The 26,365-nt window shown below is 31.4% G+C and overlaps 1 protein-coding gene across 2 annotated transcripts; it reads left to right on the top strand.

Annotated features, from left to right (window-relative positions):
- Positions 1–265: 265 nt before the first annotated feature.
- Positions 266–24,603, top strand: LOC130900458 (WD repeat-containing protein 48 homolog). 2 transcript variants are annotated; one of them, XM_057811088.1, is made up of 13 exons: positions 266–839; positions 895–1,099; positions 1,312–1,524; positions 1,782–1,922; positions 3,610–3,715; positions 7,279–7,375; positions 8,808–8,912; positions 15,103–15,303; positions 16,528–16,635; positions 21,000–21,220; positions 21,439–21,646; positions 23,853–24,029; positions 24,494–24,603. In XM_057811088.1, the coding sequence occupies exons 1-13, from the start codon at positions 792–794 to the stop codon at positions 24,587–24,589; spliced, it is 1,926 nt and encodes a 641-aa protein (XP_057667071.1). In that variant the 5' UTR covers positions 266–791; the 3' UTR covers positions 24,590–24,603. The 2 variants fall into 2 exon arrangements, 1 of the variants encoding a protein (XP_057667071.1); XR_009060186.1 differs by having other exon boundaries at positions 644–839; positions 23,857–24,029.
- Positions 24,604–26,365: the final 1,762 nt, after the last annotated feature.

Below are 26,365 nucleotides of genomic sequence, written 5' to 3'. Positions count from 1 at the left end.
GCGCACTCGAGAAAATTAAATTATCGACAATTTGACATGCAATCGGGACATTAATATTGATAATTTCTTCATCATCAATGTCAAAATAATCAAATATAAAGTGCAAATCTTTAATCATTCTGCTAAAACCCTGTATAATATTGTAAAAATATAAGCAATTTGAAAAAGTTAGGATCCGATACTCCTTTTAAACTCCGAGTTAAACTGAAGTAAACTACTCCCAGGCCGCCAGTAACGTTTAAACCGAAGTTTGCTGGTAAAAGCCATCTATAAAACGTGAAAAAAGCGGTATCTCTAGTTTAAATCGACGTTTGAAGTTTAAACTTCAGTTGTAAAATTAGGCCTAAGCGCTACGCCCGCTGAATGCAGCCATTTATAAATTACTATAAAATATTTAATTCGTAGTTCATTATACTTTTCAAAACATTACTAAAAAATTGATAATATAGGTTGATGTTTTTTGATGTAACACCCGATTTAGAAAGCTTAAGAATGTTTAGTTTCGACTCTGCATTGATTTAAGATGACGCTCCAGTCAAAATTCTTAACTTCAATCGACGCTCTAAGCCACCGCGAGCATCAACATGAAATTGCACCTTTATATTTATGTTTCTTGTTTGACAACCAATCTTAAGTTGACAAACGACAAGGTTTTCATATTGTCAAACAAAAGTCAGCTTTCCAGAAAAAAACATAACCTGAGGGATATTGGTGTATATAAATAATTTTTAATGTTTTTCATAATATAGCCAAATTTTAGTTTAAAAATGTATGGACTGAATTGATCTGCCATGGCAAATTTAAAACCTACTAACCAAAATACTCGAAAAAAGGTTCAAGTATGTAAATCTTTTTGTAAGTTATATATGTTTTTCCAAAACAACTATTTTGTAGGTTTCAATGGTAATATGTGAAGCTGAAGAAAAAAGACACAGATCAGGTGTGAATGCTTTACAATTAGATCCAGCATTAGATAGGCTATATTCGGCCGGCAGAGATTCGATAATTAGAGTATTTGAACATGAAAAGTATTTTCATGGAATGGAACACCACACTGATTGGGTTAATGACATTGTACTGTGCTGCGGCGGGAAACACTGTAAATAATTTAATTAATAAATCAGGGCAGATTCAAGAATATTCAATTATATTTTGTCATACAAGAGTTAATAATTTGTTTAACATCAAAATAAGAAATCAAACTTCACAACAAGAATGTATTAATGTATAAGTAGTGTATCAGTGGAGAGCTTTTTATATATCTTAAAAGCGACATCCAAACTAGATTTTAATTAAAAACATTGTTTCTAGTAATATCAGCTAGCTCAGACACAACTGTGAAAGTATGGAATGCTCACAAAGGATTCTGTATGTCAACCCTTAGAACCCACAAAGATTACGTGAAATCTTTGGCATATGCTAAAGATCGAGAACAAGTAGCTTCTGCAGGATTGGATAAATCTATTTACCTATGGGATATTAATACTTTAACGGCTCTTACAGCTAGTAATAACACTGTTACGAGTATGTACTCTATTTTCTCAAATTGCAATCTAAAACCTTTCCTAACTGATTAAAATTCATTTGTAAAGATTTATACAGTTGCTAATGGTATATACTTAAATTTTATAGTAAAATTTATTAAAAATTATTTTCATAAGACCTTGTAAGAATATCTACTCTACTGTAGTAGTCTATGTGTGTGCAACCCTTTGATTTTATTAATCTAATATACTTGGAAATAACTTACATCTAGTTAAACCATGTTTCAACTGTTACAGCCTCCAGTTTGATTGGGAGCAAAGAATCAATCTACAGTTTAGCTATGAATCCAACAGGTAGTATCATAGTTAGTGGATCTACAGAGAAAGCTTTAAGGCTATGGGATCCTAGAACATGTGCCAAATTGTTTAAATTAAAAGGTAAGTAAACAATATGTTTGTCCATGAATCATTATGTGTATAAAAACTCATAGCATTTAATAAAAAACAAGACTTTTCCATGTAGGATTACTTTTGTACTCTCCTGATATGAATTCCACATGGGGATCATTTCTGTTCATTTTAAAATCATGAACATTAATTACCTTTTTCATTCTAAAGACACAATAAACTAATGCTTCTATAATTTTAGAATACCGCTTATATAGTGATGTTTATAAGCACATTTTTATCAAAAACATTGTGTAACACTCTTCCAATTGGACATCAGGCCAACAAATCTAAGTTTTATAATCTAATATTGTATTCAAAAGCTTCACACGCTTTATAATCCACAAGATTGATCACTATTAGTTCAGCTACCTAATCGAATCATCCTGTTTATATTCATTGAGAGTTGATATATTATTGACTTAAAAAACTGAGTTAGATATTCATAAATAAATAATAATAGCCAAGTCGGTGAAGGCAATTTTTCACCAGAAAAATAAGTCATAAGCAAAAAAGTTTATTTTTTTACTAGTACTTCAAAGTATACTAATTGATTTAAGAAAAACCTCAGAGGTCTATCAATTTCCCAAATCCAAGACAAATTTCTAGAAACATTTTGATTATTTTGAAAAAATCAATACATATTTCTTCTTATTGTATAATATTTTATTGAAAATATATATAAATCATCTAGAATCTACATCTTCATCAATGTTGATATCAGAATCTGATTTTTCACTCTCAGATTCATCGCTACTTGACCCATTTGAGAGTTGAGGAAAATTTTTACAATTGTCAGGGTCAAAAGTTTTACATACTGAGGAACATAGCTGGTTATAGCAGACCCGAATTTTATAATAGAGTGATAATAGAGAACGAGTCTCAAATCGAGAAGAAAAACAGCTATTTCCTTTTTGTATTCAAAAAAATATTTGTACTGAAAAATTTCTCATAGCAAATGATCTTATACTTATGTATTCTTAAAGTGTATCATTTTCTCAACATTAAAAAAAATATTAAAATCAAGTTTAAGTAGGGTTATATATACTTATATATACATTTTAGTAAAAATTTAAGAAACCGAAAAAATTTAAAATCAAAACACTGATCCTGTTTTTTAACAAAGTTAAATTAATCTATTATTTTATTTAATTAAGTTATATTAATATTTCTTATATCAATTAGCCTGCTTCAAAGTACTTGTAAAAAAATTCAGCCTTTTTGCTTATAACGGCCTCCAGCAAATGGGCTATAAATTTGTGAAATTTATACATGAAAATAAAAAGTAAATAGAATATAGAATATAAATTTTGAAAATGTGCCTTAATTTATCCAAATTCATAGGTATATCTGCGCTTTCCCCTGTATTTTTCATACAGAATCAGATTAGCAGACATTTGTTGTTTCTGTTGCTATTATTTTTTTATTTGTATAGAAGAAAAAATATTGAAAAGATTCACAAAACATCAAATATCCTGTACCATTTATATCTGTGAATGACTAAAAGGTAGAGAAATATATAATAAGTATGATCCTCCATTGAAATAATGATCTGTTCTTGTTTTTATTATAAATGAGAAGTTTTAGAATAGTGAAGGTAAATTACGTTTAACAGTGTATATATGATTTATCTAAAGATCTATGCTGGATATTATTAAAAACTTTTTTTATATTGAAGGTCATTCTGACAATGTGAAGGCTTTGGTTGTCTCACGAGATGGCAATCAATGTTTATCAGGTAGTAGTGATGGATCAATAAAATTGTGGAATCTTGGATCCCAAAGGTAAAATTTTTAATTATTTTCTTTCATATAATGTGGTCCATAACTATATAAATTAATTTCTATAGCCAATGGAATATCTAAAATAACGGGTACTGCTTTTTGTATTCATTTTTATACTATTTAATAATCATTGGCGGAGCTAGCCGTGGGCGACCGTCGACGGCTCCGCCTGCCCCTGAGGAGGCCTCGCAAAAAACTTGATCTAATCTAGGTATTTGTATAGAAAAACGTACTCGAAAAATTTGTGTTTTAACTAAAAACTCTATGGAAAACAAACAACGCCATTATTCATAAGCAAGGGGAGAGTATTTAACAAATTTAATATTACAAGAACTGGAAAGTGTTGGACTAGATAGCCAAAACTGTCGATGTCAGGGATATGACAACGGCGCCAATATGGTCGGCAGCCAAAACATTTTTCACCTTCATCAATAAAATCTATATGCTGTTTTCAAAATCAAGTAAGCATTAGGATATTCTAAAAACTAAATTAAAATTGATATTAAAACCTCTATCCCAAATACGATAGGAGTGTAGAATCGTAGCAGTAAAAGCTATAATTTTGTTATTCAGTGATGTTCTCAAATGTGTGAATGACCTGAAAAATAAAACTGATGATTCCGAAATTCTAAGCGACTGTGAAGCAGTCTTTAATGCAGTTTCAACTTTGAGTTCGTTGCAATACACGTCTGGTACGAGATTTTACTACATGTAAACAATATAAGTAAACTATGGCAATTGGTTCAAAACGCTTTTTAATTCTTTATGTTCATTTTGTAGCTGGATTCAAGAATTCCGTAATACAGGATTTGGAAAAGCGATGCTGAGTCTCGATTGTTTGAGGAGAAAAGTAATTAAGTGTCAATTTAAGGAAAAAAAATAGCCAGGAAAAACATTAAACAATTAACTAAACATGAAACAACAAATTATATCCATAACAATACGATTGTTTCCATTAGTAAATAAAAAAATAATTTGTCTACAAAACTAATAAAAGATTAATAATATTTTTGGAAAATAAAATCAACAAAATGAGGCGTTTAATCACGTGACATTAAACACCAATCAGAAAAGGGTGACGTCACACCTCGCGAAACGCTATTTTGTAGCTGTCATTTTCGTATAAAGTGACCAGGTTATTTCGAGGTTTCAGCAATTAGTGTTAAATTAATAAAGTTCGTTTTTAGTTTAATCTTGAAATACAGATATAAATTGCCATGGAAAAAGGACAAACTGCAGTAATTTGCCCAAAATTGACGCCGTTATGCTTGACAAATTTTTTGCAATGAACACCTACATATGTTCATTGGAAGTTCGCAGTGTTAAAACTCATATAAGTATTATGTGACGAACAAACAAAATCTTATTTAATTAGCATTTACCAGTCAGAGAGTCGCATTTACCCACTGTGGAATGAAAATACTTAACTGATTTTGAGGTTAGCACTATACAATATTTATAATACGAGGAATTCATTATTTATTAAAAAACACAATGACTGTCATAAACAAATACATCTGTTTCGCGAGGTGTGTGACGTCATTATAGACGCCATGACAGTCTTGGCCTTTTTCGCGGTCAATTTCAAGTTCATTTCTAAAAACTCAAAATACTAAAGTCTCATAGTTAAAATTAATTAAGACCTACTTGAAAAGCACAATGAGCTAAGACATATTATCTGCATTATCCATTCAATCAATTGAAGCTGAAATAGCTGTTAATCTTAGCTATTACACAATCCTGAATAAAATTCAGAGAGGCTAAAAGCCGAAAGGTTCATCTGTTTTAATTTCCAGGTTACATCGCTCAATGGCGGTGTATTGGTAAAATTTCGATTAGTCAGAAAAAAGTGCCAGCCATTTAATTGAAGTTACTTGTGTTATTTTCAAAACAATGGATACAAAATAATTTCGTGTGTTAAATTATCATTGCTTCTTGATGAAAAAAATACTGTACAAGCTCAGCAATGACTTTAAAATGTTATCCGGACTCTGCTCCATGAAAAAAAAACCATTTGTTATTGGTTTGCTGAATGATGTGAACGTTCTGATCGTCCAATTGAAGTGGTTACTCCAGAAAACATAAATAAAGTCCACAAAATTTTTATATCTAATTGTAAATTGAAATTGTGTGATATAGCTGAGCCTATTAAGATATTAGAAGACAGTGTGTTTACAATTATGCATGACCACGAAAAAACTTTTTTCAAAGTGGGTGCCGCGTTTACTCACAGTCGAAAAAAATCAAAGTGTTGATGATTCAGAGCAGTGTTTGGCCATATTTACACGAAAAAAATCAGATTTTTTGCGTCGGTATGGGATAATAAATGAAACATGGATCCATCACTTCAATACGGAATCAAAACAATCAACATCTGCGTGGACTACAGCCAGTGAACTATCTCTGAAGCAACCTTAGGTGTAACAGTCAGCTGGGAAGATTATGGCTTCAGTATTTTGGTATGCGCATTGATTATTGTTCATTGACTATCTCCAAAAGAGAGACAATCAATAACGAATACTACATAGACTTGTTGGATCGTTTTGAATACAAAAATCAAGTAAAAAAGGTCTCAAGTGTAGAAGAAAAAACCACTGCTTCACCAAGACAATGCACTGATTCACAAGTGGATGGTTCAATTGAACGAATTACAATTCGAATTGTAATTATATATTATAGTCCAGATCTGGTCTACAGTTACTACTAGCTATTCGCTAATCTCAAAAAATGTTCGCCAGTAAGAAATTCAGCTCAAATGAAGAAGTAATTGCTGAAATTGAAGCTTATTTTGAAGCACAAAACAAATTCATCTACAAGCACGGCATCGAGAAGTTAGAGAAGCATTGGAATGATTGTATTGCTCTTGACGGAGATTACATTGATGAATAAAATCGAATTTTGGCAAAAAAATGTGTTTTTCTTAGTTAGCCACCTAACTTATTGAGTAATGTTTTATTTGTACATAATTTTTGTCATAATTTTATTAGCAATAATCTCTTCATCGTCCGGTAATTTTACATGTTTTTTACTGGGAAATAAAAGAGGCCTTGCAAACCTGTTATCTCCGACTTCCGCACGTGGTCCAACGCCGCCACTGTTAATAATAGGGATGATAAACTCCTTTGAAGCGTGATTTAACCCTTATTTTTTTAAATATCTCTAATTATTATTAAATCACATTTTTTTCTAATTTTTAATCGCTCAAAAACTTACCTTACGCTTTTCTAAGTAATAGGTTCTATTTTAATAATAACTTTACGAACAATTCAAACTAGATAATATATATGACTTAACCTTCCAAAACCAACCTGTACTCGTTTGGGATGAGATATGCGGTGACATGAAATAATTCTCCTTATAACCACTCCCAAAACATTTACCCAATAACCAAAAATCGTTTTTTAAATATATTGAAAAAATTTTTTTAACGTTTGCACCTCCATTGTTATTTACCTTTATTTCATCATTCGGATATTTTATTTACATATCTATTTCCCTTTCATCTAATCTCAAATTGTAGATTTTCAAACAATTGCTCTGATCTATATTATTTATTTTTTCAGATGTGTACAAACTATTTTAGTTCATACAGATTCCGTTTGGGCATTATTGGCAACAGAAAGCTTTAGTCATGTTATTTCAGGTGGACGAGATAAGAAGGTAATATTAATACATAGATTATTAACATTATTATTGTTTTTCTCCAACCATCAAAAAATGTTGACATTTTTGTACTATTTTCAGGTGCAAAAGCTATCAATTCGCTTACCGTACAAAAATTTGCTCGTTGCTTAGAAACACTTTTAATCCTAGAATTAAAAACGCTACTTGTAATCCTAGGAATAAAAGTAATTGCATTTGAGCTCTCTAATTGAAATTTGAAGAAAAAACAATGTCTCTTACAAACTTAGTAAAACAAACTAATTGGGTAACTATATAAATAGGTATTTATTTGTTATTTATAGTGATATTGAATGTACAATTGGAACAATTATTGCCAAAATTCAAAGCACCACTGAAATTATCACTAACAATTTTCGAACAATTCAAAAGATTTTCATTAATGTTAGAACAACTCAAAATATTCTCCGTAACTGTTGATGAAACATTCGAGGAAATATCTGAACGGGTACTTGTACCTTCTTAATTAGGTTGCAATATTTTTCTGGCAGTATTCTCTTTGTTGATACGTGATTCTTCAATATATCCTTTTGCTACCGTACTCGATTTCCAACTTCCATGTCTTTTAAGACTCTTTTAAGAAGTGTAGCAGATGTTCTTCTTAGCGAATGTCCAGGACCGAGTCCATATCCTCAATGTCATCAATTTTCAAATGAACTAGTTCGTCACAACGAATAGCCCCTCCAATTCCTAATACTAGAACAACCTTTATCATCAAATACATATAAATTATCAGGTGCCATATCCAGGAAACGATCCACTTCCTCCTCCTTTGTAAAAACCCTAGACTTTTTAACAATGCTCGTAATTTTGAATATTTACTAATATCAACACAATTTTTGATATCCAGTGTGGATCTCAACATTGAATACTGTGACCAAAGAGTGGATGGCTTGACGGTCCTCCTTAAATTTGAGAAATACACCATAAGAACACTCTCCGCATAGTTTTGCAATTTTTTTTCTTTACACCAATCAATGAATCGCTGATATGCAAGTTCATAAACTTGGCGAGATTTGGGTGGCAAAAAATTTAGATGTACTGCTTCGGCACTTTCCAATATATCCGCAGCTGTATTTTCATCGTGTTCGGGATTCATTTTGAAAGCAGCGTAAAAACTACTACAAAAATTATAGTACGTCTACTGACGTCTACTTGATAGTCAATATTTACCAACATTATCAGATATCCATAACTACCGACTTGCTATTGCTGTTATAATTAATAGGTGTTCAAATTTATCACCAAATTATTAACGATTTTTGAATAAAACAAACTTTATTTTAATTTTGACTTGGCTGGAGAAAAAATAGTATATATCATTCGGACTAAAAGTGCCTATTTTTACTCGTAATTTTGCATTCACTCGGCTGCGCTGGCATATAATATAATATACTATTTTCTGTTGTAGGTGATAATGACAGATCTGAAAAATACCGCAAACAGTATTACAGTTTGTATAGAAGATGCTCCAATTTTAAAAATGTGTTTCACAGCAGATCATCAGGCAGTGTGGGTGAGCTCATTTTTCTTTTGTTCGTTAATTGTTTATTGAGTATGATAAAAAGTTTAGTAAGGTAGTTTGCTTTATATAGGATATGATATTTTTTCAAAGGTTAGCCAAACTGACCAAATGGGTTGACAGGGACATTTGGTCTATTTCTGACACTAGAATCCCTTACAGTTTTCGGATTATGATTTTTCAAAATTTAATTTGAGTTTATTCAAAATTTGGTGTTTGGACTGAAATCAAATGTAACATTTGTTTTAGGTTTTATATTGAATAGAGCATATATCAGAGATAATTTTGATATCATTTGAAATTTCATATTGGTAAATGGTTAGTATATTATGACGGTTTTTTTTTGATCAAATGTCAAATTATGAAAAAATTCAAAATAAACCAAAAAGAAATCATAACTCAAAAACCACAATTAATTTCACTGTCGGAAATATACCAAATGTGTTCTAGATGGCGCTGTTTTTTCCTTTGAACTATTGATAACCCTGGATCCAGGGTTATCAGAAAAAAATTAGACACATCCAATAATTACTACAATTACAAATATGTGAGGAATTATAAAACAATCTAGCCAGTGCTCCGCATACTTTTTGTATTCAAGGTACACCTAGGAAAAGGTGAATTTTTAAAGGTACACCATAAACAAATAAAATTTTTTTTCAAGCGTATAATGCAACACAGATCGTAGAAATAAGCTATTCTACTAGTAAAATAATGAACGCTCATTATTGTACTAGTAACAAAATAATGAGAAACGGTAGCAACGTCTTATTATGGGCGTTGTAATAGGCAGGACCTGTCATTTAATTTGATGTTTGTCAGTTTTGAAAAGTGTATTGTAAAAATGTCTCAGGAAGAAGAATTTCAATATACATATTAGGAATTAGTCGAAATAGCTAAATAGCTATTGAAACACTAATTCCGACGAAGTCACGACAAGTGTATGATTTTGCTTATGAAAAATTTATAAAATGGTGCAAAGAAAATATTGTACGAAGGTACACAGATAATGTTATGCTTGCTTATTTTACGTATTTGTCAAGAAAACTTAAAAGTTCGACACTATGGGCACAATATTCAATGATTAAAACTCAATTAAACATCAAACATAATATTAAAATGGAAAATTATACCAAATTAGCTGCATTTTTAAAGCGACAAGGAGAAAATTATACCCAGTAAAAATTAAAAGTATTAACAAATAACTAATTTGATAAATTTCTTCAGAATACACCGAATAATGTTTATTTAGCAATAATGGTAGGTACTTTCTTATTTTTTTATTATCCTTTAGAAGATTTATATTTAAATTGACAACAATTAACGTATTTCGAACATAAAACGTTTATACTACGATAGCTCAGCGGTAGAGCTTTTGTGTTCAGTCTCGGAGGTATGCGGTTCGATTCTCAGTGCCGTTTTTAAGTTATATTAATATTTGGAGTCACAGGAGTCTGTATGCGATGAACTCGATCATTTGAAGTACAGCGAAATCCAAGTTATAAGAAATTTAATTTTAGTAAATACACAAAAAACAACGGTCGTTTATTATACTTGGCGATTTTTATTCGACAGACAGTATACGGCACTTGGTCCGGATTATATGGTTCTGCAGCGATTTTTTATTAATTATTAAAACAGTAAATGTCATCTGTGGTAGTGGGTATACATAAAATTTCAAACGTTTCAAAAGACGTTGCTGTGTTTTTGAAATTAACAAATCCTCATGAATATAAGGTACATTGCCTTCGTAGGACTTCGGCAACTGTTTTAGTTAACAACAGAGGGGACATTACCACTATAAAACGACATGGTGGATGGAAATCCACTAGTGTTACTGAAGGGTACTTAAAAGTTTCTGTTTCCTGCAAGAAACGAACTGCACAAAAAATACTTCATTCGGAAAATCAACCAAGTATGAGTTCCGGAATCAAAAGAGATTTACATTCAGGAAACCTTTCAAATGAAAATATTTCTAACATAATAAATATAGACAAACACCTTACTAATCATAACGTGTACACCAATGACAAGATTGTGAATGCCGAAGCCGAAATCGGTGGCAGTAGCCTAAATTTAAATAACTGCAGTATACAAAACTGCACCTTTAATATTACAATTAATAAATAAGTAATGCTTATGCAAGTTATAACTGTTTTTTTCATATTTGTATTAATAAATAGTTGAGATATAAACAATGTATTCAATTTTTTCCTAATTATAAATTGCATTATTTTTACGCTCGAAGAAAAAATATTATATCTTACTCCGAGCAGAATACCCATTATGTTTCGCCCAGTTTGCACAGTATCGGCTAACGCAGTGCAAGAATCTGGGCTCAACAATAATGATAACCTTCTACTTATAGTAACATAATGTACTTTTAAATAATATTAATCAACATTTATTCATTAATCATTGAAACAATTTTTATTATTAATCAACAAACGTAAAGTTTAAATTGTGAAAAAGGTATTTAAAGCAAAACATGAGCTTGTTTAATCGTCAATCGTTCTGAGGATATTCATTTTCACACATAGACAAAAATGTTCTAAATCTGTTTCTTAAAACTTTAATTTTAACGTGCGATCCGTTTTCATTTCCATCAGTGCTTCCTGCCATGACATTCGGGAACATTTCATTATTACCATTGGTAGCGAGACTGATCCATAGTTCCAATTTAGCGTGAAAGCTATTGAGTTCATTTAAGTGAGCAAATATATCCGCCAAATTTTGCAAGTTTCGAAAGCCATCCTTCTTTTTTAAACAGATACGCTTAATCTGAACCCTATGACTGCAAAAACGACTCAGTCTCATTTTTTAACTCATAAATTCGGGAAAGTTCTTTCCCGCGAGAAAGCTGACTGATGATCTGCCCTCATTTCTTGACATACTGCATTGAAAAAATGAGAGTTCAGCGGTCGCGACTATATGTAATTTACGATTTTGATAATTTCTTGAAGAACGCACAATATTTTCTCTGGCAGAGACCTTGTTCGCTTCCCCGTGAAATGAACAATGCTGTTTATCAATATTAGGATTTTTTCCAGCAAACTTGGTTAAAAAGCCTTTAACCTTTCTTGTCATAGCTGCTGCCCCGTCTGAGCAAACACTTATACAATTACCTCATTCCAAATTATGTTCATTAAAATATTCTTCACCAGTTGTATGGTTAGGCAGTTATAAACGAAATAGAAAGTCCTCTTTTAATTCACATCCATCAATGTATCTAACATTTGAGATGAGGTGTGCGTGACCACTGATATTAGTGGACTCATCAACTTTTAGCACAAAAACTCCAATTACTCTCAATCGATTTAATATCGTTAAATGTCATTTATTCGACGTGAAATAGTTTCTGCCGATGCAGGTGTGTTTTCAATTTCTTTAGCTGCTTCTTAGATAATCATTATCTTGAAATTTTTTTTGCAGACAGGTAAAACTAAAGTTTCAATTAGATAGTGCGGCTTTTTTGCTTGAACTAACATGTTAGCGATCACGTAGCTTGTTTTTTGTGTTTTGTCTGAGGTTTTGGAAGAAGAACTCGTGAGATTTACCTGCTTCTTCAATTGGTCCTTCAAACGTTGAAAATACGTTTTGTCTTTTTGGGCTACTGATGGGTGTTGACTTGGGCTTTATTTCGTTGACTCTTATTCTTCTTCACTACTTTCACTTGAAAAATTTACACTACGTTTAATTAATTTATACATTTGTTATAATATTTATTTTACGCTTACAATAATAAGCAACGAAACAAAAGCGCGTAGTGACTTACACGCTTACAGGTACTGATTCGATGGGAGTACGGGTAGCGGAGGTGGTAGGACTTCGTCGTTCGCGCCAACCGAAAACACGAAATGAAACAAAAACCTCTTGCTCGTTCGCTCGCGTGAATCTAATAATATGTAATGGTAAGAAAAATACTTAGATACCAGTGGTGTCATGGTGGCGGAACGCCGTTCCGGCACTGGTTTTTTGATATTTTAAAATATGCTTTATGTTTTGTTCCGGCCAGTAACGACAAAATTACTATTACATAAATTTAAAAATTAAACTAATTCATAATTTTTAGAGGAGTTAAAAAACCCCTTACTCTGTCTGTATTGAAATAGAATTTCTAATGTAAACGATCATCCTCTCCCTCCACTACCGCTGCGATCGTGAATATTTCTGCTATCATTATAAAAATGGCCGAATTGAGAATTGCGCGCGCAGTCACGTGCTACCACGGTGCCAATGACCTCCCTCCACACTACACAGTACGCACCTAATCTCAGTTCTCTCCTTGCTTTTCTCAATAACTTGTCACCGACCCACGCGTCAACCTTATTCGTTATATTTTTCTTGTGTTCGTTTAATTTATTTGTTATCAATCGAATCTATTTTTTTTTTGGCTCGTTTCCTATTGAGTTTGGTTAAGCAATATAATGGAACCTAATAGGAAAAAAAACTTTAACCTCATTTTTCATCCAAGGGAAAATAGAACTTGATTGTTCTTCTTCAAATGACGAGGCAATAGAACCTGATTATGATATTTCGCAACCCGATGATTTGCTTAATTTGGACGGACGTCTTTGTACAGAGGAAGTAACCATTACTGCCGGTTTAAAGTGGCCTATTGTTTGGACCCAAGAAATGTGGGTTGATTGCAAAGGTGGGAAACTTGGCAGTACCACATATAAAAATGTTTCACATTTAGGTACCTATAAGATAGAACAGTCAAGCATATCTAATGAATGGCGATCGTACTTAGTTACCTTTAATGGAAAAACTAAAACTGCTCAACTAACGTCACTGAGAAAAAAGATTTTTGACCATAAAACATCATACAGCCACAAAGCAGCAGAACTGAAGTAGCCAAATCTTAGTGAAATGAAAAAATAAGTGATTCAATGAATTCTACACACCTTAAGACAGCAAAAACTGTCTTCAGGACGGCTTATTATTTAGCCAAGAAAAATAGGCCCTATTCCAACCACTTTGATCCTTTAGAACTGCAAAAGCTTAATGGTCGATGAATATGGCAGCAGAAATTATTGACCACATTTCGGATGAAATGGAAAAGAAGATTACTAACAAATTTCTGTAAAAAGGTTCAAGCTCAACAAAACAAAAATTATAAACTTTAGAGATTATACTGAGGATAGCTCAAGAGTACCCAAGGACCTTACACCTTTATTAAACATCACGAAATTGATACCATGTAGTTCATCAGAATGTGAATAATGGTTCAGCCTCATGAATCAAATAATCAGTGGTTTGAGGTCAAGAATTTTGACAAAACACGTTTCGAGCCTTATGTTTATGAAACATCATGGGCCAAATATCAAAGATTGAAAAATGGAAACATGTCAAAAGTTGGATGAGAAGGCATCGTAGCACAGACGACACGAGAACACGCCAGGCGAAACCATCACTGGACGAGGAAAATGTTAATGCTTTATAAATGTCCTTTGTATGGTTCAAAATAATAAACCATGCTTAATGCAATATGAATTTAAAATGTATTTTACAGAACAGTAATAAATACAAAGTACATTGGCTTCATACGACTTAGTAACACAAAAGAATTTTCAGTTACGAATTGCGGTATTATTTAAATACGGGCTACATTATACAAAGCTCATTGTTGTCTCAAAAGAGCAGTATTAAATATAATATGTAATGAATTTATTATTAAAAAAAGGTTCAAAGAAGGTAGACTAAATATGCGCGAACTAGCTTTTGAGGCTAACGTTGCTGCGCAGCCGCCATGTCACCGGGCGGCGCCATCAAAGTCAGTATCAGCGTGCCGGCACTGCTAAATTTGTCATCTACACCAGTGTACACGGTACACGCTTTGCCGAACACTGCTGTAGCCAACAAAACATATTTTTAGGGACATTTCTTCTCAAATTTTGTGTCCTTTGCCCTTTGAAAAACGAGTACTTTGAAGAGATAACAATTTGCCATTACCATAGCAGAATACCAGTGTTTTGCTGAGTTTTTGATCAAAAATTCTATTGCAATGATGTCCTTTGAGAATTGGGCATTTTTGTGTATTTTTAATCCACAATGTTCATTACCACTAGACCAACACAAAATTATACTGTCTGCGAGCATTCTATAGTTTACAGTTTTACATTTACTCAATCTAAATGTAAAACATGATCTAAAAGGAAGCTCTATATTTTGATTTTTCTAGGTTTCTACTTCCGATTCTAGTATTAAGTGTTGGAAACTTCCAACAGATAAACATTTCAAAGAAGATCTTCGAATGCCCTCAACTCCAGTATCATTAATACAGGGTGGCGCTGCAATCAGGCAAGCAGTGATTTTAAATGATAAAAGACATATTTTAACAAAAGATACTCTAGAAAATGTTGCAGTATATGACGTTCTTAAGGTAAATTTATTATATGTAATAAACATTAAACAAATTTTAATACTCACATAATCCTGTAAACAAAACAACTCTCTTTTATTTCATTAATCTGTTATTAAAAGCATGTGTTAATCTAAATATAGTTTGGGATTGCTTAGAAATATTAAACGAGCTAGGCAAGAAAAATAAAGTTACCCTACAATGGATTCCGGGACACGGGAAGTGCAGACAAGCCCTTCATGGGACCCGAATCCGTCTGTGGTAACAGCTACAGAACAATGGAAAAAGCACTGGAAAAGAAGGTAGAAAGAAGCAAAACCAAGACAGGCAAATACTCTTCTGAGAAACTATAACATGTTCTGAGAACATCTGCTGAATATATCAATCTAAGTAAGAACAGCAGTCCTATTGGGGCACTGTCGCCTCAACAAATACCTGAAGATGCTAGACTTACACTACGCTAGCACTACACCTGGTAGCGGTTGAAATAGAAGACGAAGATCTCTGGAAATTAAAGCCATCTAATATTCTAAACTTTTTAAAAGGAGTGGGATTAATGGATCAGCTGTAAACACTGGGCTCTCTAATATCCCAGCAGGAAAGGGGAACACTATTTATCCTTTGGGTCATAGTGCATACGATACCCCATAATCCATACATACATCTGTATTGAACATTAAACAAATTTTAATACTCATAAAATCCTGAAAACCAAACGTCTTTATTTTTTCTTTTTTGCAGTTACTTGCAAAATCTGGATTTTTTCGTTAAGAGTGCTTATTTTCCTTTTTTTAGTTATAAATTTGTAGTTGAGTAGTGAGTTTTATCCAAATCAAAGTTCACTCATAATACTATAGTTTTGTATTTGATTTAGTTGATTTTTGATAACAATATTTTGAATTGATATTTATCCCTAAGGACCAAAAATTGTAATAATTACATAGACCTACTCATACGAGAAACACTGCAGTTGTTTATCACCAAATTAATAACATATAATAACTATGGAAGAATTTTAGGTCCTATGAATTTACACTGTTTTGATAGAGTAGTAAGGGTAAAAAAGTTTGGTAAAATGCAAACTTCCTTGATATTATCATGAGGTAATGTGTATTATCATTAGATTAATTCAAAAAATGTTTGCTGTTAATATATTCAATTGTAATATTTATTGTTATTGTTAAATACATTACAACGATACCGTTAAAAAATTAATTCATTTCTAACATTATGTACATTTCATAGGCTAGTAAAGTAGAAGAATTGGGTCAAGTTAATTTTCAAGAAGAAGAAAAAAATCGTTTTAAAATGATTTACGTTCCCAATTGGTTTAATATAGATTTAAAAACAGGGGTAAGTACATATTTTCATTATTCCGAGCTTAAATTCCTGCACATCAGTAAATCTCATTCCTTGGAATCAACGAAAATTTTACTAATTTGATCAAAAATTTGTAAAGACACTATATAATATATATTCTGCCCGTTTTAATACAGACCCTAATCTTGCTATATTTTACTGATATGATACTAATCAATATCTCATCATCCTCTCACTCTCTCTCTCTCTCTTGAGTAGAATCTGATTATCCTTTTTCATGTTAATACACTTCATACCTCTCAGTTACTCTGATCCCATTTTCAACTTGAACAATTTACTATTTCAGTCACACTTACAAGTTACGAAAGCTTAGAGCATTTATCTTTTATTTTAGGATCATTTAGTACCAAAATATCACAAAAACTAGGGGGAAAAATCTAGGTTTAAGGCTTTCGAGGAATAAGGTGGTTAGTAATGGTAATGGTTATTGGTACAAATAAAACTATAATGTGTGTTATAAATTAATATAATGTTTCATTAACATTCCCGCTGGTAAAACTATTGGAAAAATAATTTTTATTAAAATCTGAAAAACATGTATTCCACTGCTATATAGTACGGACTGGAGATACCTTAGTGCTATAATTACAGCATCTTCTTTAATTGATACTTTCAGGTTGATGACGATTGCATTCTAAACTAATTTTTTGGAGTATAGTCGGTTTGTGACGTTTAATAATTGCAGGGCCTGAAGTAGCCGCAGAACTACGGTTGTTAGTTGCTGATTCAGGCCTCTTTTTGACATATGTAGGCGCCATAGTCACTGGGTATATACTTCTTTGGAAATTGGAGTCAGCGTGCTTAGATCAGTGTGAGAAGAAGACTGCAGTTCCTAATAAATCAAAAAAGCATTGACAACAAAACAATAAAAAAAGTAGAAAAAAAACTACTCCTTTACTTGTTGCTTCCTTTTAGTTGATCAAATTTATCGACAAAAATCATAAAAGCATTGTAGCCTATGACAAGCTCTGGACAGAATATTTCAGTACTAGTACTATTGCCCTCAACTTTTAGGATCATGATAGTTTGACAAAATAAATTCTGATCTCTATTTTTATGTTATTCGGTAATTATGTTGATTCCTTCGTGAATGCTTCTCTTCTCTAGCGTCGGAAGTAACTTTTTGTTAGAATTTACCGTTCCCCAGGCTAACATACTAGCCTCACGTAATTTCACTTGCAAAGGGTAACTGTTGAAGTAAAAATTTTTCACAACTTTACCACCAGTTTCCTTCTTACAAATGAAAATATCAAAATTTAGGCAATAACCTGACTGTTACACGTCATCCAAATCTTGTACTTTCGCTTAGTGGGCTTTTTTGGCATATATTGTTTTAAATTTGATTCTGCTTTCATCTATAGCACCACTTTCCGATGGCTTGTAATCTTGTCTAAACTTTATTTGCAGAAATGTCAAGTAAAGGCCTAATAATTTTGTCATAATCTGGGCCATTTCTATTGGGAATTATACTAATATCATTTACTTAAAAGCCAAATGAAATCGGTTAAAGTTCATGAACTTTAAAATACAGCTATCATGTAAATTGGGTGGTGCTGAAGATCAGTAATATCTGATCTGTAGTTTGGCAATTTTTGTATACCCATCACTAAATTGAAGGCAATAAATTTCTTGTAAGTGCTTGGTCCAAAAAAAGGTGCAATAGTGAAAGAGGGCTAACATTCTCTACGTTTAGAATTTCATCTGTTATTCCCACACTTTCAATAACACTGGGTATGTCCATCCTTTAGAGTAAATAAAAGAGTCAAAGACTTTCTCTATGTATACTAACAGGAAAATACAGGTTGGAAAGTTGATAAACGAAAACAACAAGCTCATTATAGACAAGGAAGAGCAGTTGGAGATATGGAACACCTACATAAAAAATGTGTTTTCTGATGATCGGCATGCAATGAACACTCTTGATCTGGATGGACATCGTGTTAAACCTGTTTAATAAGATCTACGATACCGGTCAAATTCCATCCGACTGGTTGAAATCTACGCTTATAATACTCCCTAAAAAAGCAAACTTACACCCTGAAGGTATTCTTAAGAATTATTCATTCCAGAATACCAGAATAAGAACAAAATTAGAAGAGCCTATATTTCATACACAGTTTGTATTTAGATGCTTATCGTGGAAGGCAAGATAGCAGGTAGGAGATAATTAGATAGAAAGAAAAAATCCTGGATGAGAAACCTTCGTGAATAGTTCCAAATACTAGAAGTTTAGAATATAATTCGTGCGGTGCAAAATAGAGAAGTCTATCAAATGATGGTCCCCAACCGTAGGTAGAAGACGGTACTAAAAGAAGAAGAATGTCCGTCCTATAATCCTTCTTTAATTTTGGAGCTATTGTAGTTTGCATGTTCGAAGCTGGGCTATGTAAAATCGGGATATTAACCAACATAAATGCAGGTCATCATCGAAATCAAACTTTTCATTATAGTTTACTGGAACTGCAGTTGAATCACCTAACACCATGGGATTTGGCTGATCTTCTCTATTTTCTTCGCCATCCTCATCCCCTGAAATATTTTCGTTATCTGAAAGAATATCTTCCAACAAGTAATCTGCAATTTCTCTATCTTTTAGACTTTGCAAATGACGCAACTTACTGAAAACAAAACGAAAAAGATAACAGATACATTCAAAATCTTGTAAGCATGTAAAAACTAAAAACTAAGATTATTTTTAGATGTGAGGTTACTTACCCGTTTCACAGGTTTTTTTGTTAAACTCGCGAAAAAATTCCATTAGCACAATATAAACTTCAACGCAAATGACATGTCATTCATTCAATATACCGTCAATCGTTTGCAACTTGCGTACTCAAGAACGTTAATGATAATTCAATCGTTAGGCGCTAGATTTCATTGTAAAAATCAGAAATAGATGCTTAGTAACACTAACCACCAAGACTGGAAGAGTTAATATAAATAGTACATGGTTAAATACATAGGAATATATTAAGGTGTTCCGTAACCCCTTTTTCTTAATTTTGTGAAATTGAAATAGTATACCATATTGCTCTTATAAACAGAATAAATAGTTTATTCACCTAACTGGACTTGTAATATTAATAAAAAATTAATATAAAAATTCGTTGAACAATTCGATTAGTTCCTCATTTAAAGACATTTTTCTAGCTATATTTGGAGATAATATTTTCTATTATGTCAAAGTTCTATAGAAATGGTTATATTTTGAAAGGATACATTTTTTGGTGACTAGTTCTTTACTCTGAAATCTGTTAAGCTAGGTAAGTTGGAATTTCTGAAACCAAAAATAAAACGGCTTAACCTCCAACCCTTCAAGTCAATAAATATCTTTGTTATTGAAACATGTTAGTTCGTTTAATTGTGAGAGTTAGTGTAGCGCAGGGGAGGGCAAAAGCCTGTCCGTGGGCCGGATATCGCCCTTTTGCTTACTCTATACGTATATGAGAATAATAATACAGGGTACAAATTGTTCGTATGTAAGTAAGCAAGAAATTAGGTGCTCTGTGATTTTTACAACAACGGAATACTCAAAGTTGCGGTTATTACAATACATTAATTGTTGAGATATTGAATTGAAAAGAGGTGTTATGAAAGTAGAAGCCGTCCGAGGTGTAACATATAATGGTTGTATGAAAATAGTAAGGAAAAAAGGTATTATGAAAGTAGGAGCCGTAGGAGAAATAACATTAACGAAAAAGTGGTGGGTTAAGTTAGGCTGCGTTAGGTGTTATGAAAGTAGAAGCCGTCCGAGGTGTAATTGTAACATATAAATAGTATATTACATATATTACAAAAAAATAACTCGTTTATTAATTATCTGGGAACTTTCACGATATTTACTTTTCAGCACCTCATTTTATTACCTCAACAATCAATGTATTGTAATTATTTTCATTGCGTTGCTAGCATCACGTTTTCCTAGCACCCCACACTTTGAGTATTCCATTACTGTGAAAATTACAGAGTACCTAATTTTTGAACTTGACACCTAATTAGTACCTAAAAAGGACCTAATTTTGGCATTTTCTAAATGCAATTTCCCGACTTTGCGTTGTTGGCAAGACGGAGCTTTATAGTCTGCGCTTAGAAGTATTTGCCCACTCCTGGTGTATCGATAGTAAACTATGATTAATATGTAAAACTAGGAACAACATTTGAAGAATCATGTGATCAGCTATTCTTCCATATTGGTGTGAAATGTCTTTAAATAAAAAACACCCCATAAACCAAATTTTGAAGTTAAGAAGAAAGTTAATTCTAATTTCGTTTTTATGTGAATTATTGTTAATCAAAATCTGTTTTCGTTATTGTTGTTTCTCATCTTTTTTTTTCAGATGTTGACCATACATTTGGGACAAGATGAAGTGGATTGCTTTTCGGCTTGGGTATCCGCAAAAGATGTTGGAATCCAAGATTCGCCAGATCTTGATCAAAAAGTAAATTATGGTAAACTACTACTTCAATCCCTATTCGAACATTGGAAAGGAGCCGAGGTTGATTCAGAAAATAAACAAAAATTTTTTAGTATCCCTAAACATATTCCTCTTATTTTGAGGTAAAACGTTTGTTCTATATTGTCATAAAATTATAAATAGGTTTGTTATAACACATGGAGTAAAAATATACATTACAGAAAATGGAAAAAAACTTTGGTTCATGTTTTGAACTCAATTTTACGGTCTAAACAAAAACTGCATTATTGATTTCATCTATAAAACCAAGAATACGTCAGCATTATTCCGTAAAAATATCTATTTTTGCTTTATTTTTTAGTGAGGTTGGTGGACGAACACTATATCGTGTACTGGTAGGTGATACATCTGGTGAAACCGAAAATGCCTTACTAAACGAGACTGTACCTGGTTGGGTTGTATCCAACATAGAGGAAAATTCTCAAAATAAATTTATAAAAGTACAATTTTATCTTCATCCCCATTCCAGTGTACCTTCACATCTTTTAAAACAAGATCGCATGAAAAAGGTAAGCTGAAAATATGAACTGTACTAGATCAGAAAAACTTCTTCTGTACAAATAAACAATTAAAACTAGATAGTTTTAGATTATAGACTTTATTTAAAAATGTGTGTTGAGGATATTTACGAATTTATTCATACACTTCACCATCTACTCTAATGACACAACGAAAGTGTGTAGTAATAATGTTGAAAATGCATTGAATTTGTCATCAGTGTTCCTATATTCGGTACAATTAATAATATTAAAAATACATTGTTCTTGAGGAGTTTTCGATCAAATAGCACCACTTTATATCTCTTTTCAATCCAATATTTCATCAGTTAAACGGCATTAATGCATTTTAGCTGTAATATATTGATGGTGGTTTCACTCAATAATTGAAAAAGTACCTCCAAACTAAACAGATTCCAATATGAATCCTTAAAAAAATTAATGTAATTGCTAATGGTTAGTGCTGCTCCGATTTTTGGCTCTTTTAGTATTTTACAATGTCTATTCATTTTCCATGAGTGCTTTTTGTTCCAAGTGAATTAGAAGCATAATAAAGTTAGCTGCTGTCTTTTTGTTTTGTCATTTTCTCCTCACTTTATCTCACAGCTATATATTCTAGTTACTGGTTCATAATAAAAAATTATACTAATTTTTCACGCCCATTTTAGCACACCTGTCAGAAATTAATCTGATGCAGCAGACTGTTACTATCAATGGTTTGTGACTTTCAACAGATCATGTTTCTTTCATATTGAACAATTGTTGATGAATATAAATGCTGATATATTGTCACTAGTATCTACCTCATTATTTTATAACATCAATCCGCTTTCCCTTAGTTCTTTTTGATCTGAACAAATCCGACAATTATAAACAAAGTTAACTACCTACTAGTGCAAAATGATTTGTGGAATTGTCTCCAAATAGTTCATTGTACAGAGCTAAGTGATAAATATTATTAGGTCAGGAACCATCGGTAAAAAACGTTAAACTGTGGAATTTTGTTTATCAAAATCTACCCTGTGCTTTTCATTTTAAAACAATTATGAATAATCATATTTCATCACCACTAATATCATCTCCCTCTTCTCGTTCGTACCAGCTGTTGCTCGATTGTACACTCCACGTTTTTTTTTTTTTTTTCAGTGCTCCGAAATATAAAAAAGCGACAATAACTCATTCGATTTTCAAGTTAGAAACTTTTTTAAAAAAGGATTTTGTAGAGAATTTCAAGTACTTCAATGTCATATTAATTAAAACTTTTTTCAACCCTGTTTTCAAAAAGGGAAAACTGATGTATCTTCTTCAATTTTTATAATACACAGATTTAAAAGAGCTCAAAATTTTTGACAAGAAAAGCCATTTGAAACATTTTTTCATAACATCAGTAGTGTTTGGTTCAATTTTTTTTTCAAGATTACGGAATTGCAGTGTTCAATTTAATCAATTATTTATATTAAAATAAGCATTTAAAACCGGTCGAATCACATGTATCACATAAATAAAGTTGAAAGAAACCTTATTTTGGTTATAAATCAGTCAACTCTTATGTAAAAGTCTCTTGACAGTGCTCATTTCAAAGGTTTTTCTATATGCTTTGAAAAAGATCTAAGATCAATTTCAAGTTTTTGAGGTTAAAGGTTTTCAATTTCGGAGTTTCCCAAAAATAGTGATCCTTCAACGAGCAAGAGCTGAGTTTACAGAGATCCTTGAAAACGAATATCTTCGTTTTTTTAGTAGCTATATTTTTATTCTTAATTATTTTGCTGAGAAATTTTAAGTTATTCATGAAAAACGGCAAAAATGTGCATTTTTTTAATAAAAAATGAGCAGTTTCAATCTCTAATAACTCTAAAAGTACCAACTTTAGAAAAAACTTTGAAGAGTAAAAGTTGTTTGGAATTAATCAATCTATCGAACTACGAGATTATTTTGATGAAATAAATTTTCATCTCAAAGAAGGGGTCGCTTTCACCCCCAGGGCAAAAGCACTCTCGGCACAGAGCAAGATGTAGAGGAAGGCTATAAATACTACCTTCATACCAATTTTCAAGAAATTCTACCTTCATTATCAAAATTGCAAGGGAAATCAGCTGGTACCTGTCCTCTATTATCCAATATTACATTATTGAAATTATTTTGAATCCTGAATGAAATTTTGTCCTAGTTCATATAAAATGATTATTAATATTGTGTACAACTTTTTTTTTATTTCTAGCCAGATCGGCTTGTAGCAAATGATTTTATTCAATGTCGAAAAGTAGCTGAGCATATTTTAGAAAAACTATTGGGTGACGGAACTGCCAGTTCTCCCGGATGTGGAGATGCTGATACATCATCTCCATCAAATAATGGTTACAATGTAGATCAAATCGAATTAACATGTAATGAACAGGTTTGTATAAACCATCATTTTATTTTAAACAAAATTATTTATAATTTGGAATTCACTCTAGAAGGTGCAATCTACTTGCAGAAATCATAATTAAATATTAGTATATGTAGCAACTATAAATAATAATATTTTTTAAGATGATGATTAACAAAATAGGAAATCAATAAAATATCTTAGATTGTGAGCTTTGAGTCTGAAAGTATTGAGATTACCAGTTTTTGTCTCATGCTTTCATCAATTAACTACAAATGATTGAAAAATACATAATTCATGTAAAAACATTTTCAGACAATTGAATATTATGATTCTATTGTATATGATTATTGAGATGCTTTAAGTGTCTCAATTATTTGTAATGTGACAGGACTTTACTACCATTAAAGTTATTTGCTTTCAATTTGATAATTCATTTCATGTACTAAAATTGTGTTTGTAAAATATTAATTTGATTATTCTTATTACAGGTACTGGATCCTGCTATGGATCTGAGAACAGTTAAACATTTTATATGGAAGTCATCATCTGACTTAACATTGTACTATAAAATTATAAATAAATAATAGTCTGTTTTCAATTACTTTTACATAGTTGTAATATTTATTAAGCATTTAAACATTTTCTACGACCGTGTGCGTATCCCCACAATTCTTAAAAAATTTGTTTTAATGAGGGAATTTTTGTATTTTTACACTTTAGTCAAGTTGAAAAAGACTATTTGAAAATGAGAAAGTAACGACATATTTATAAAACGAAATATATTTGGTAAGAAGGTACTCGTAATATGAAATGCTGAAATTTTATAATAGAATAGAGGAAGGTCCGAAAACAGATGGCTATAGAAATCAAATATAATCTCAATCGTTTCTTAAGACAAATCATCATTAAGAAATCATATTATTTATCTTTGAATTGTGAATAAATGTCGATAGTAGTAAATGTAAATGTTAAAGATCAAGATGAAGTTATATCATTTAATAAACAATATATTATTAAGCAGTATATTAATAAAAGTAATCCACGATAATTATATATTTAACTTTCGAAACTTCATTTTTATAAATTTTATTCACAATAACAACACAAATCACAATTTTAGAAATTGTTGAATAAACTTAATTTATCTCAACAGTCTAAGTAACAAAATTCATTAAAAGGTGTTTACAACAATTCCTATTTATAATAAAATAAATGCTGATAAAGTATTTATGAAATTTAATCTTTTTGTGTTTTAACTTTTAAAGTAGTCCGGATTTTTCTAGAATCGAAACTGGAATAAACACATCAAATTAATCACAGATATTTTTAATATCTAATTATTATTGCAAGATCAACTCGTATAGTATTTAGAATTAATAGAACATTTAGATTCTTCTACACAAACAAATAAACATAGATAAGATATACATTTCAAACTGCCATTCGACCTGTTACGTTTATGTTCAAATATTTTTCTTCAGGTTTGTCATTATTTTTATTAAATAGTGCAGTAAGATTGAGATATTACAAAAACCATGTGTAGAAATGATTAGCTTGTTACACACATATGGTGATAGTAAATTTTGAGAATAAAGTCGAAAACACAAGTCTAGTCCTCAAAAATTATAGAAATATAGTTCAAACATAGTTTGATAGTTAATCGAACCAAAAAGTTGAAAAATAATTCTCAATATAAGAATAAAATGAATGACAAAAAAATAAATGTCACTGTTTTAAAAGTGTGTGGTGTTCAATATTAATCTTAGTAATTTAATTACTATTTTTATTCCTAAATGTAGACTTCCTTTTAAAAAACTGTTTGACAAAGAACATAAAATAGTGTATAAAAAAGAAAATATATAATGCAATAACAGTACCAATTATAAGATATGAAGTAGAAAATTTGACCATTAGAAGAAAAGTGAGAAAAACGAATGTAGCAGGTAAGAAACACTTAAGAAAATAGAAAATGAAAAAAAAAACAATTGATCATAGAAGTGTTCACAAAATCTCGTTTATATTTCATAATTTCCTTCTACGAGGATGTATTGATATCGAGTTAGCCTAGACCAGTTCCATGCATAAACGAAATATTGCGTCACCTTAGCAACAAACAATAACATATTAGAAGTGTCAGTTTAAAGTTTGACGTCAAAAAAGTAAAATAGAGTTACGCAATAAATTAAAATAAAAAGGATGTCCACCGAAATTGTGAAAATTGAAAAATTGGAATATCAAGCCATCATCAAGTACTTGTATTTAAAACGGTTAAAGGGTAGCAGATTTACGAAGACATGCTTAATACTCTTGGTGATCAATGTCCTTCGTATGCAACCGTGAAAAATTGGACTGCAAGCTTC

The sequence above is a fragment of the Diorhabda carinulata genome, chromosome X, assembly GCF_026250575.1.
Source record: "Diorhabda carinulata isolate Delta chromosome X, icDioCari1.1, whole genome shotgun sequence".
Classification (NCBI taxonomy): domain Eukaryota; kingdom Metazoa; phylum Arthropoda; class Insecta; order Coleoptera; family Chrysomelidae; genus Diorhabda; species Diorhabda carinulata.
Note: the sequence above shows the minus strand (reverse complement) of the source record. Positions and strands in the feature narration are given on the sequence as shown.

Coding starts and splice junctions, on each gene's coding strand:
- LOC130900458 (XM_057811088.1), top strand. CDS start 792: ATGGCAAATTTAAAACCTACTAACCAAAATACTCGAAAAAAGGTTCAA. Junction 1,923..3,609: donor CAAATTGTTTAAATTAAAAG/GTAAGTAAACAA, acceptor TTTATATTGAAG/GTCATTCTGACAATGTGAAG. Junction 3,716..7,278: donor TGGAATCTTGGATCCCAAAG/GTAAAATTTTTA, acceptor TTATTTTTTCAG/ATGTGTACAAACTATTTTAG.